Raw genomic sequence first — 14,778 nt, forward strand, 5'->3', positions numbered from 1 at the left:
AAACCCGCTTAGAATGCAGGTTTCACAGGATGGACTTTATGAATTGCTGGTTTCATGGGTATGGATTTTGCAGGGTGAACTTACCTACATACTTGGCTCTAGTAGTTAATTACCTTTGGGGGTTGGAGTTATTGTGATAGTCTATTTAGTAATATTCATTTTTTAAAAATCAGCAAAAGGAAGAGGACACAAGTGGGTGCCCAAAACCATTACAAAGTCAAAAGAGAAGATCGTTAGATTGTAGTAACCTACGGTTATCCAGTATTAACAAGAGGTTATTTTGTAAATATTGGCTAACCAAAGGCACCAACCAACAACAATCAAGCAATTAAGGTTCAGTAATATTCATTTAATTGCATTTTATTATACATGTTTTCTTTTTTACAGTATATATTAGCTAGGTTCAGTACTTCTCATACTTTTATTTGAATAATATTCTTAGCTTTCTAAAAAAAATTGAGGAAAACATTTAACTACATGAAAAGGAAAATATATATATACATATATAAGAGATATATATTCACAAATATATATATATATATATATAAGAGATTGTTTACTTTTAAAAATAAAGGGTTGAATTTATAATATATAAATTTCAACTTATATATTTCTGTTTATTTTCATAACAATTCAAAATCTTAATTAATATATATATATATATATATATATATATATATATATATATATATATATTATCCTCATAATCCTATTTCTTATTTTTGTTATTATTTTTATACGTAAATAAAAAAATATTTTTACATATAAAATTGTAATGATAAAAATGTTAAATACGATTATCAATTATTTTTAGCTCTATAACACTAGCTAGTCTTTCAAAATATTTGAAATCAATAATAGTTTTTTTTGTTGGACATACGATTATTAAATTTTAAATATTCAGGAAAATATATACATTTACTATTATACATAGATCATTTTCATTTTTGAAAATATTTTTTAAACTAAAAGTATTTTGTACAGAAATTAATTATGTTTGAAAAGAGAATATCTGTAATAATATGATGGGATTAACTCTCCTACCAAAATATTTTCTGACTACAAAACTCATACTTGAGATTGAGATCTTACTTAATGTAGTTAATCAAGTATATATTACTTAAATCAATCATTTATTGATAAATATTTTTTGTTTAATTAATATCTATAATATTTATTAAGCTTTAGTCTTTAAAAAATATAAAATTATTATTTTTAAACTCTTACCAAAACCTAATATCATGCTATTTTTGTTAAATGTAAGAATTATTTTTTCTTATAAAAATTGAAATAAAATAATAATAAAAACGTTACTTTTCACGTACTAACTAGTATATATTAACTTGAAAACTCAAATTTAGATTTCTAAATATTCTTTGACCAATTCTGAGGTATCCATGAATGGGATCGATTATGACAAGGTAGGTCTAAATCAGTCAATGAGAAGATGACAACAAGCAGTGGGGTAGACGAAGCACAAATAAAGAAAGAGATGGATGGGGAAACGTAGAAAACTGCTTAAAAGAGAAGGAGAATAATGTGTGAACTGAGTTTTGTACCACCTTTAAGCCTATGGTCTTCATCAATCGATCGATATAATACAAACTTTTGAACGTAGCTATAGACATATAGCATCCAAAGTAGGGGAGAGTTCGGGACAATAATAATACTTACAAACAACTTATCATCGCTAAACTCCTCAATGATTTTGAATCAAATAATTTGATAGACTCTGAAGGTACTTTTAAAGCTAGAAATTTCTTCTTTCCATATCATTGAGTGCGTTTCAATTAATCCTAATATTACAAATATAATTACACTAAACTTTAGAATTTTTTTGGATCATCATATTATCTCTGGGAAGTATCTAATTATTTTTTTAATAATTAATCTTTATTATTGAACAATCTAATTGACAACTTTTAATGAGATATCATTCTATATAATGAGAGAAAAAAGAAATATTATACTCATATGATATGATGTGATAAAAAAAGATAAAAAATAATAAATGTTAATGAAATATTTAAAATTAAAAAAATGGATAATGTGTCGTTACTCTTCTAGATCAATGAGACCAGCTTAATTTAGTACTGTACTTTTTTCAAGTATCTCTTTGAGAGAAGTTTGTGGGGGATATATAAATTTAAATGTTTTAGCAACTATCATTTTCCAAGCTATTCCATATAGCCTTGATTTCATGGTGAGGATATGCTAGATGTTAGCCTGTTAGGTGTCCTTTTGTATTCTCCATGTCATGACTCGCCACTTCTAGTGTTGGATCAAAATTTAAGTCAAGATGCTTACTACTTATTCCACTAGTTTGCCCGTGTGATCCCTTGTGAGCATCACGTGTACCAGTCCCTACATGATTCCCTCTTAACAAGATAATATGTCAGGCTGGGCCAAAGTGATTCTCCCAAATTAATCATGTCTACATCGGCATCTTTTTGAAAACACAACATCATAAGATGATGAGGAGAAAAATATCGTTTTTCTAGCCACCCAACTTAATTTGTCAGCTTATAATCAATCTGTTGAATCTTGATCATCTTATTATTAATTGAATGTGTGCATGATTGCTAAGGAAAAAAAAAACAAGAAAGCAAGAATAATCACATATAATTGTGTGACATTGTTCGTACTGCATGCATCGTATTCGTGTCTAGATAAAGAGGAATATATATTTATATACAAGTTCATTAAGAGCTTTGATAACCCCGAATCAACAAGACAACAACCATGCATATATAACTTTTTAATGACATTGAGGATGCAAGCTAGGTAAACAATTACAATACATATTCCCTCGTGTAAATTTATAAATGGGTAATATTGAATGATAGAAAGAGGGGGGAGGGGGAGAGAATGTGATGAATAATGTTATAGAAACATAAAAGATATTAAAAAAAGAATGCATGTGAGATTTCCTTCAATGGATTAGGAGTGAATTATTCAAGTGTATTTCAATTCAAAACCTTAAAGCATTAAATGTATAAATCCTTTTTACGTATATGTTTGCCAACTTGGTTATTCATACCAAATGTGAGAGATTCATTAACATTTGTTATTCCAAAAACCTCTCCCCAATCTACAAGTCCCTTTCACGTGGTAATTAAGTTCTCCGTTAAACGAAAATCTTATTCCTTTTGTTCATAAGTATTGGATTTTGATACTACTTATATTTGTACTTCCATTTTACCTTACTTCAACCTTGTCAAGGAAAACATCCAATTCAAACCTACAAGGACCCATCACCAATTTTATTGTTCAATAGTCATCTAAGTCTATCACTTGTTCATACCAAAGGTGTAGCTCTTATTAATTAGAGCATATAATTTTTTGGTGGAATAATCGACATGTTATGATGATGCTGATTGATATTCTAGCTGGGTGTGGGTCTTAGTATAGAAGGATCAAGTTTGGTTAAAGGATTTAGAAAGGGAGCCAATTTATTATTTTTGTTACAATATTGTGGGTGGGTTTTCTTTTGGATTCCGTGGTTAGTTTCTATTTATATTCATCATGAGGGTATAAATAGGAACTAACCTAGGGAAGACATCTGAATGTGTTTTGTATATGGGTTTATGAAGACTTCTCTATTCACACTAATCAATAAAAAAAATAGTAATAATTAACACGGATGCAGAAATAATGTGCCAGTAGATTTTGGCCGGTGAGGGAATAAACATCATTATGATTTTGCACATCATTTTTTTATCAGGTCTGATATATTTGAACCCAAAAAAATTGTGAAATTTTTTATAAGTGATGGGACATGGTGACAGTGTTATTTCATTTTTCTTTTATTACAAGAAATTTAAATATGAAATAAACCTACACATATAGTTAAGAATTTGTAATATTTTATTAAAATGCATTCTTGATTTTTTTTTCGTTATCAATCTTATATATATATATATATATAAGTGATGGATTCTTGATTTTAATAAAATATTACACGAAACGTATGAACATATAACATTTGGCAAACATTACTTTTCGCCACTATATATTAATGTACTAGCTATCCTCTTGTTTTTTTTTTTTTTGTCAAACTTTCATTCTATTAATATTACAAATGCCAGTTTTTTTTTATCAAACTTTATTATAATTCAATACATAATGAGAATACAAATAAACTAAAAAAAACTATAAAAAATACCAATTAAAGCAAGATTTTGTAAAGTAATCATTATTGTTTCCAATATCAGTATTTAGAGTTTTTTTTATGAAGAGTATTATAGAATTATATTTTTACTTAACGTGACAGATCTTGACTAATAATATATATATATATATATATATATATATATATATATATATATATATATCTTTTAAGTTAATTTAAATTTAAACTCAAATTATAAAATAATATCATAATTTATTCTAGTGGTTAATAGTTGATTTATTGAGCCCATATTATTAGATGATTTATAGATGTTCAGTCTGGTAAGTTTTATTTATTTACGAGATATCTAATTAATCTAAATTCAACATGCATGATGGGATATAATAGAGATCTCATGTTGATTAATATTTGTCAAAATAATTAATGGATATAAGTAGGAACAATCATTAATCCGTCATCCCATAAACTAGCATTTAGGTTGCTTAAGTCCAAACTCAATTGAATTCTAAAACTTATGATAAATTAATTTATTTTTTAAATTGATGTTGGTTGAGACTGTAAGGAAGAAGTCGTGAGATAAGAAACTAACAGGATCAAAACCACTGAAGGAACATATTTATTATGTTACTTTTAGAGTAGGGGACCCGAATTTGAGTCTCTCTCTCTCTCATCACTTAACCCTAACACCATCCAAGAGGCTTATAGTAGGGGCCGGACCCGGCAATCACTCTCCTAACTCAAAAAAGAATTCTTCTATTCCATTGTTTCCCAACCTGACAATAGTGTCTTCACTCTTCAGCCTATCAAGTACACACTACTCTTCTTCTTTGCTTGGGACCTCAAAGCCTACTTCAAGCTCAAATATGGTCCCCAAGTAAGAACTCACTCCATCCCATGTGACTGCAATGATCCTTTCTTTAGTTAAATATTAATTAGGTCAGCATTACATTTCTGCACTTTCCTTTCTCATATTAATTATTGTTACATTGAATTCAGTTCTATATACTTTTCTTTTTAGGAATTGAAGATAAGTAGCCAGAGGTTTAAAATAATTTACACTTTATATTTAACTAATTGAGCTATATTTTTTTATATTTAATTGTATATACTATATACTACTTATGAGTCTTACTTTTTGTGCTTTTTTATATTAATTATATTTTTAGTCTCTAATTTTTTGCATATTTTTATTTTTAGTTTCTGAACAAATTAAATTTTAATTGGTTCTAGTTTTTAATGTTTTTGTGTGGTTATGTTTTTAGTCCATATCATTAAATATCTCACAAATAATGATGTGATGGTCACAATGAATGGCACTTGTTATTTTTTAAAATTGTGCAACTGCACTTCATTTTTTTTTTTCTGGTGATTTTAAAACACTTCATTTTCTTTTCTCATAATTTTGGGTTTAAAATGGTCATAAAAAATTTGGATGAATTGTTCAAAAGACATATTAAACTATTCCCAAATAATGCTTCTCATTATTATAATTCTCAAGAGTGTTTTTCCATTATCCAAAAGCAACCAAAATACAAGGGGAAACTCAAATTGAGACCGTGTTTTCGCCATCCATTTCTACCGTTGCTCCCAACCTCCGCCTCAGCCTCCTTTGTTGTCGCCTCTGCCTCCCTCACTGAAGACCAGAACATCGGCAATCTCTGTCTTTCATATCGAAAATATATTAAAAGTTCACTTTTATTTTGAAGTGAATTAATTGAAGTGAAAAAAGAAAGAGATACCAAGAAAAAAAATGTAGGAAAAAAAGTGACATATGTGGAAAAAGAAAAGATAATAAATAAAAATTATGAAATTGAGATAAAAGAAAAATTGAGTGTTATTTATGACAATTGCTTTCGTATTACATCTTCTCTATCATAATTTTATGATAAAAAAACACTAAAGATATACTTATTTATTCTTTCATTTCATTTTGCATTCCATTTTCTTTTTACGTTTCTCTTTTTTTTTTTCATTACATCACTTATTACATTCATTACTTTCTCTTTTTAATATTTTATTCTTTCTATCTCTTTTTTTAACCCCATGTTAGAGTGGATGTTACAATATAACTCATTTGTTGTATGATAATATATAAAAGATAGATAAATGTTATTTATATAATGAATTGTGCAATAAATTTTACAATAATTAAGAGAGAAAGAAAGAGAAAAGAAAGAAATATGAAATACAATAAATTCTTACAATAGAGAAATAGAGACACAAGTGTAATATACTAGTGATAACTGCTAAATAATAGTGAATTAATAGTGAAAAATTGGTCTAAAATTAACTTAGAATTAATTATTTAGTAGTTATTTATGCTTTAATTTGGAAAGATTTAATTAAATTGAATTTTTGGTTGCAGATATAAAATTGGAGGTGTAACAAGCAAAAAAGACAGAAAAATTGAAGAAAAGAAGAAAATTTGAAGAAGGCCCAGTCCAATACACGCGCCTACAAAGGCCCAAAGCCCACTTCAGCAGCTATAAATAGAAAGTCAGTCCAAGGGAAAAGACATCACCACAGAACCCCCTCTCCTAGGGGTTTCATTTACTCCCTTTCTTTCTTTCACTCCCTTCTCATTGTAAAGCCCTCATGACTATGAAAGGCTAAACCCCCTAGCTAGGGCCTGGCATGCCTAAAAAGTCATTGATGTATGGAGCATTTCAAGAGTTATCAATAAAAAGAGGAATTCCCTCCAGGTTCTTTTATTTATTTACCGTTCTTTCTTTTTACATCCTGTATCTCGGAACTTACTTTCTGTTAGGGTTTAATCCACTCGGGAGGGGGTAAAGCCTAACTAGGGATAAGGAATGAATACTTGAATCTGTTTTAAGGGTTAGGCCACTCGGGAAAGGGTAACGCTTAAGAGAACACTAAAAGGAAGAAATTATCGGGTTATCTTTTAGAGGGGTTTCCTTCCAGGTTCTTTTATCTGCTTTTCTTTCTTGCTTATTCTGCATCTCGGACTTTATTTTCTGTTAGTCTTTAAGCCACTCGGGAGAGGTAAAGCCTAATTAGGGATAAGGAATGAATGCGTGAATCGGTTTTAAGGGTTAGGCCACTCGGGAGAGGGTAACGCTTAATAGAACAATAAAAGAAAGAAATTATTGGGTTAGCATGACTTAATGCCCCAATGCTCATGCTTTAGCAAACATCTAGAATGTAATCCTAATGCATCTTAGTTATTGAGTCTTCGCAAAGGGCATTTGGAAGATAGGTAATTAAGGTAGGCTTGTCATCCTGAGGCATCAGGGGCAAGTAGATGGATAGATGTGGGGCAGAATTAGTTCACTGGTATTGATAACAGACAAATCCTGACTTCATATATCTAGGCTGATTAGACTTGTTAGGTTTTAGCAATTTTATTATATAGATTTTATTTTTCCTTTATTTGAATTTCGTAGAAGTAGTTATCTTTATCGCAATTTAAATATTTTATCTTCTAATTTTATCTTTTAATCTTATCTTTAAATCTTTTATCGTTATGATCTTTTATCTTCTAATTTTATCTTTAAATATCTTATCTTTTCTTTATCTTATCTTCTATCTTTCTTTATCTTTTATTTTAAATTCTTATCTCTTGCTTTTAAATTGGATTTGCATTAATCTACGTACAAACAAAGTCCCTGTGAATTCGACACTCGGACTTCCGAGAATTTTACTACTTGTGACGATTTGGTACACTTACCAACGAGTTAACAACTAGGTATAAATTAGGTGAACAGTTTCTCCCCCCACAAAGTATAATTTTGTGTTATTAAGTCCTTCAAAGTATTAAAATTTCAATAAAATTCTGAAAATGTAATTTATTTGTGACTTTAATCCTATCGTTTAAAGATTTTCATTAAAGTTAATGTTTATTCCCATGTGACATGTTGTTTGACCGGGAACACATAAAAAAGATATGTGGCAATCCAATGCATATGTAATAACTCATGGTGTACACGTAAATGAAAGGTAATACTTAGTTAGTGTCGTGATTGATTGGATAAACATGTGTACATTGTCACATGTGCACCAAATTTTCGGTGTCATTCACATTTAAACTATCAATTACCACATAAAAAGATAACGTTCAACATAGGTACAAATGTTAATTTTAATGAAATTTTTTTAACAACACATGAATAAAAGGATAAATAAAATACGCTTTGAGCTACTTTCTTAAATTTTTAATACTTTCAAAGACCTAAATAACAATCAATTATACTTTTGAAGAGCAAGTGATTATTTACCCTTATAAATTAATACTCTATTCTCCAAATATAACCAAAAGCTCTTCATTGTTTTACACACCACATATATAGTGTACTCACTTAAAAAAAAAATGATCAAGTAAATAAGTGCATTCCGAGTTGAATCGAATTAGGGGAAATAACTTTAAAGATACATCAATAGATAAAAGACACTTTTTGCATAGCAGAATAAGCACACCACCACTTGTATATTTGTGAAAGGCATAAGTGCTAAAAATTTGATGGGTGTACTTCACATATACCCAAAGAGATAAAACAGTTGCCTGTAAAAGTATTGAGTGAAATTTCTCCACTTTTTGTCCCTATAATATCCTATATACATATTTTGTCGACTAAAAGATTTGAATATAGTTCTTTATAGGTTTTACCTTATCCATTTTCACCCTTTAATATTAGAGGAGTATTAACAAGTAGGAACACATTCTTTCTAATAATTATTTGTTAAAATTTATTAATAAAATTCGGAGAGAGTCATAAATAAAAAATAGACTTACAAAAGTTTTAATTTCTATTCAACTAATAGTAAAATATGTGTTTAGAATATCAGTGTCTTAAAGACTTTGTTGTGCTAGCATTTTTCTTCCTTTTTCATATGATTCATGACCAAAATTTGCATTTAGTATAATGTCCCATGCAAGTTTAAAAGAAGAAAAAAAAACTAATCATACTTTTATAGACTACTTTATTGTGCCAGAATTAATTCGGCGAGCCACTAGTGTAATATTATTCTTCACTAAATTTTGCATCTATTGTAATAATGTTCGATCATCGTGCAAGTTACAGTAAACAACGATTAACCACGCAAGTTAATAGAAAATGAAATCGGAAGTACATTAAGACTAATGAAATCGGAAGTCGTGGATCACCTAATTAATAATTTCTCCTTTGGGAGGAATTAATTAATTCTGCTTGTAAAACAAAAAATCAATCATATGTAAGAATTTCTATCTTCGGAGTATTTTTTATCAGCCAATGAAATTTTTATTAACAACTGGTACAAGAAGTACCTTGCAATTAAAAAAACACGAGCAACTAAAAAAGTCACTGAAGACAAGATTTCCACTGTTATTAATTATTTTTATTTCATGTGAATAAAAATAACCTATAACCATGATACACCTTTTCCAACACAAAAAACCAACATAACAAAGTCTTGTGAATATAATATCATAAATAACTTAACTATATTTGAACCAACACAATCCAATGACTACTTTCTTCGGAGTATATAATATCATAAATAACTTAACTATATTTGAACGTCGAGGCATTTAAAGTCCAGTAGTATTATAATTGAAGTTTAAACTAAAGACATCTTGTGTTAATTGAACATGCATGATAATGTTAATTATACGGAACAAAATGTATGATACGTATAATTGGAATCACATCACCTTACATCTCAGCTCTGAAGTGATTACTTACTCTCTGTAAAACAGTAGATAAATTGATGCATGCAAGAAAGAAAAGAAGAAGAAAAAGTTTATCCAAAGAGCTATTATAATAATAATAATAATAATAATAATAATAATTTAATTTACTGGCAGACAAAAAAAATGTTAACTATTAGTAATCTATTGATATAATTTTTACTTAATTAATAGAAACTAAATTGTTAGAATAAACATTGTATTTTAACCTTTAATGTTAATATATATAGAGAGAAAGAAAGAGAGAGATGGAAACTTTTTTTATAATCAAAATGTTAAGTATATAAAAAATGGTATGAGACCAATTATATAATCAAATAATGAATTGTGTGTGTGTTTAACATTGATTATTCTTTACGAAAAGCAAAATGATAAGCAAACATTTCATTTTTTTAAGTGTATAAGTGGAAGGGTTGAGAGACAAAAAAAATAGAGATAAATATATATATATATATAAGACAAATAATGTGATAAAAAAGAGAGGATTAGAAAGAAAAAAGGAAGTAAAAATGAAATGAAAAAAAGTAAATATATTACAAATAATAACTCTTACTAAAATCACTCAAATTTATTAATATATTTATTTATTTTTGCTTTTATTCTTTTCTTTCTCTCTTTAATTGATATATAAACGTGATATAATAGTTGATGTTATTTGAGTTAATCATCAAGTCTTAGATTCCAACATTTGTATTCATTGCAAGTTTGGTTTAAAACCGATTCAATTAACTCATTGGTTAAAGCAATGATTCAATACCACTATATCAATTCAAAATACAGGACCTTTAACAATGGTATTAACCTTATTTTGTAAATAGGATTTCCGAAAGTCGATTAAAAAAAAGTAAAGCTTAATTATATTTTTAACTCCTTTAGTTTCGGATTATATACATATTTCTCCTTCAATTTTCTAAGTTGATTAAATTTTCTCTTTTTAAAATTAAACAATTTTAGTTTTACCCTGAATTTTTTTTCCTTAAAACTCTCAAATTACTATTTTATATATAAATATTTGGAGGTTAATAATAAATTTGGTATATGAAAATTTTAAAAGTTTAATGGAAATTTAATAAAATTTTAAAGATTTTATCGAATGTAAGATTAAGGTTAAATATGAAAAGTTTTGAATTTTTTATTGAATGAAATTTGATGCTTTGGTTAGTGAAGGTTAAGCAAAATAAGGTTTGAAATATTAACTCTCTCCCCTAGATTTTCTTTATTGAAATTTTTTATATAAAAAGTAATTTCTCTCAAATATTAAAACCATGTTTAGTAGTCATTCAAGTAATGGAAAATATTTCAGATTGGTTCTGAAGATTAGTAAAATATATTAACTTGGGGAATAAATTGATACATATTAACCTGTTTTTAGATTGGTTCTGAAGATTAGTAAACTATAGTTTTGTTTCTAGAGGGAGTACTTAGAAAAGAAAATATTTTTTATTACAATAATATTGGTGTAGAGAGTATTTATTAATTTTATTTATGCCTAATTTATGTCGTAAATCTGACTTCTCTTCTTCTAATTCTTCTGACCGTGTTTTTTTTTTTTCATTACAAGACTTGAACTAGGGACCTTGTTCAAGGGATGAAGGGATGAAGCTCAATTTCACGGAAAAACAACATATTGATAAAGAAAATAATAATTTAGAAAATGAAATTGAGAGTTTATTTAAAAAGAAAGTAAAAACACCAAAGGACACCCACCACAAGGAATCAGGTTGCCTATAAAAGGAGTCACTCCTTCAATCTGTCCATGCTCTTCCAAACCTTCCCTTCACCTTCTATACCCTGCCTTGCAAAACAATATTCCACCCCCTCATCTTCTTTTCTTACACAAACCAATATTTTCATAAAACAGAAACCATGGTGTCATCAAAACCTAGTGGCTTCTATGAACAAAGGAGCTTTCCATCAATCAAAATCCTCATACTTATACTCCTTAATTCTATACTTCACAAAGCCAACTCAGGCTGCAGCAACTCTGTTTCCAACTCCTTAGTTCCATTTCTATCTCATGAGATACTCTCATCATTGCAAACACTACCTCTAGATGGCCACTTTAGCCTAAGGGACAATGAGGATGCTGCCAAGGACTTTGGCAACATACACCATTTTCCTCCCCTAGCAGTGCTGTATCCAAAAACAGTTTCTGACATATCACTCACCATCAAGCATGTTTTTGAAATGGGGTTTGCCGCACAGCTGAAGATTGCTGCTAGAGGCCATGGCCATTCACTTCAAGGCCAAGCACAAGTACATGGAGGCCTAGTCATTAACATGGAGTCTTTACAGGGTCCTGAAATGAAAGTTCACAATGGAGAATTGCCTTATGTGGATGTCTCAGGAGGTGAGTTGTGGATAAACATTCTGCATGAGACTCTTAAACTTGGGTTGGCACCAAAGTCATGGACAGATTACCTTCACCTCACTGTTGGGGGTACTCTTTCAAATGCTGGCATAAGTGGGCAAGCCTTCAAACATGGACCTCAGATCAATAACATCTTTCAGCTTGAAGTGATCACAGGTAACTGTTAATGCACAATCTATATTCTTAATTTTCCCTGCCTAACAGGATTTTGCATTTTAAGGTTTGTTTAGTGTTTGTTTGGCGTAGTTTTTTTTTATTCGTGGGAATTGAAGGCAGTGTCAGGGATTTACAATAACTCAGGCACCTTGTTCAACCAAGCTAGATTCCTTGACAATAAAAATATGCAATTATTCCTCCAAAAAATAAAGTAAAAGTTGTTAAATTTCATCGTACTAAATGAGATTAATAGTCCCTTCTTTGGAGTGTGAATGGTGCATTCTATAAACTTTTGTGTGGATATCACTTTTGAGTTTTCATCATATTAATCTGGTATGCAAAATTAATACTTTTGTTGTAGGAAAAGGAGAGGTGGTTACCTGCTCAGGGAACCGAAACGCTGACCTTTTTTATGGTGTTCTTGGAGGGCTTGGTCAATTTGGCATCATTACAAGGGCTAGAATTTCTCTTGAACCAGCACCTAAGATGGTGAGTGTACATTCAAAAACTCCAATAGTAAGACAAAAAAAAAATATGGTTCCCAATAATATTTATTGATTATGACATGATATCTGCCTTTTTGACAGGTTAAATGGATTAGGGTGCTCTACTCAGAGTTCTCTACATTTACTAGGGATCAAGAGTATTTGGTATCACTTAACAACACATTTGATTATATTGAAGGGTTTGTGATCATAAACAGAACTGGCATCCTTAACAATTGGAGATCATCCTTTGATCCCAAAAACCAACTTCAAGCCAGCCAATTCAGTTCTGATGGGAAAACCTTCTACTGTCTAGAGATGGCAAAATATTTCAACCCTGGTGAAGCTGAAGCCATGAATCAGGTATGCCATACCAAGCAACTCATTAATAGCACTTGCATGACCAAAATTAAAGCATTGATTGCAAAAAAAAAAAAAAATGTTCTCATCTCCATCACCTGTTGTTCAAATGCAGAGTGTAGCTTACCTACTGTCAAAGTTGAGTTACATTCCATCCACACTCTTCCTATCAGAAGTTTCTTACGTGGAATTCTTAGACAGAGTGCATGTTTCTGAGAAAAAGCTAAGAGCACAAGGCTTGTGGGAAGTTCCCCATCCTTGGCTGAACCTTCTGATCCCAAGGAGTGAGATTCATAACTTTGCTGAAGAAGTATTTGGCAATATTCTTAAAGACACAAACAATGGACCCATACTCATTTACCCCGTCAACCAAACACGGTATATATATATATTTATATACGGACATGACACAAACCAACGAGTTTAAATACTTTCAATCAATCAGAAATAAAAAAAAAAAAGACAAATATGACTTTTAAAGAACAAAAATGATTGTTGACACCAAACAACCTATTTAACACCTATATAAGTATAATAAAATTATATGACGTGATAAGAAGAATAAGATAAAAAAGAAATTATGAATGTTAATGAGGTAGATAGAATGTGGGGTATCTAAATGTCATTGTTCTTTAAAGAGATATTATAAAAGTGAATAAGCTTATTATACAAAATAATTTGTGATTGATTGATGCAGTAGAAATGTAATGGTGCAAATATTATACTCTATTAATTTTTATGATCTAAGTCATTTTTTACTTTTTGTTGTTACAGGTGGAACAGCAAAACATCATTGATTACCCCAGAGGAAGATATTTTTTACCTAGTAGCATTCCTATCCTTAGCTCTCCCAAATTCTACCGGTGCAGACAGTTTAGAACACATTCTAGCCCAAAACAAAAGAGTCATAGATTTCTACACTGGTGCCAAAATGAGAGTGAAGCAATACCTTCCCCATTACAGCACACAGGAAGAATGGCAAGTCCATTTTGGGTCACGATGGGAGACATTCGTGGAAAGAAAAAGGGCCTATGACCCACTAGCACTGCTAGCCCCTGGCCACAAAATCTTTCAAAAGGCTGTCTCCTCTTCGTGTTAGTTTTCTAGTGTGTTGTAAGGTTGTGAACTAATGATAAATTACGTAAGAGTGTTGCTTCCTGCACCTCTCTGGCATCCCATTACATTACGGAATGTCCAATCTGTAATGTAATTTAATCATTCTGTAATGTAATGGGGCATGAAGCAAAATTTGAAGGTGCACGAAGTTTCACTTGTTAATTAATCATGTATGTTTCTTTCTTCCCTCTGGCCTTGCTCTCAATAATTGTGAGCGTGGCCAATGTATTTTCTATTCAAACGGAGCCTTGCTTTTTAGGTCATGGTTAGAAGATTGAAGATTGGGTCAAGAGAACACTAAGTTGATGGTGATGTTTTAAGCTCTTTGCAGGAAATTAAGTTTAAATTTTAGGGCCACCCTTGTAAGAGAAAAATATCAGCAAAGAAAAATGTAAAGCAAAGGTTAAATAAATAGAAATTTGTTATTACCTTTTTCTTTTCATTTTTTAACTGCAATAACTAACCATTT

General features: G+C 29.8%; 1 protein-coding gene across 1 annotated transcript; it reads left to right on the plus strand.

Moving 5' to 3' along the window:
* Positions 1–11,588: 11,588 nt before the first annotated feature.
* On the plus strand, positions 11,589–14,751 carry LOC114406683 (cytokinin dehydrogenase 1-like). The gene is made up of 5 exons (XM_028369449.1): positions 11,589–12,348; positions 12,710–12,837; positions 12,936–13,196; positions 13,309–13,571; positions 13,968–14,751. The coding sequence occupies exons 1-5, from the start codon at positions 11,688–11,690 to the stop codon at positions 14,290–14,292; spliced, it is 1,638 nt and encodes a 545-aa protein (XP_028225250.1). The 5' UTR covers positions 11,589–11,687; the 3' UTR covers positions 14,293–14,751.
* The last annotated feature ends 27 nt before the right edge of the window (positions 14,752–14,778 follow it).

The sequence above is a fragment of the Glycine soja genome, chromosome 3 (assembly GCF_004193775.1).
Source record: "Glycine soja cultivar W05 chromosome 3, ASM419377v2, whole genome shotgun sequence".
In the NCBI taxonomy this organism is placed as follows: Eukaryota; Viridiplantae; Streptophyta; class Magnoliopsida; order Fabales; family Fabaceae; genus Glycine; species Glycine soja.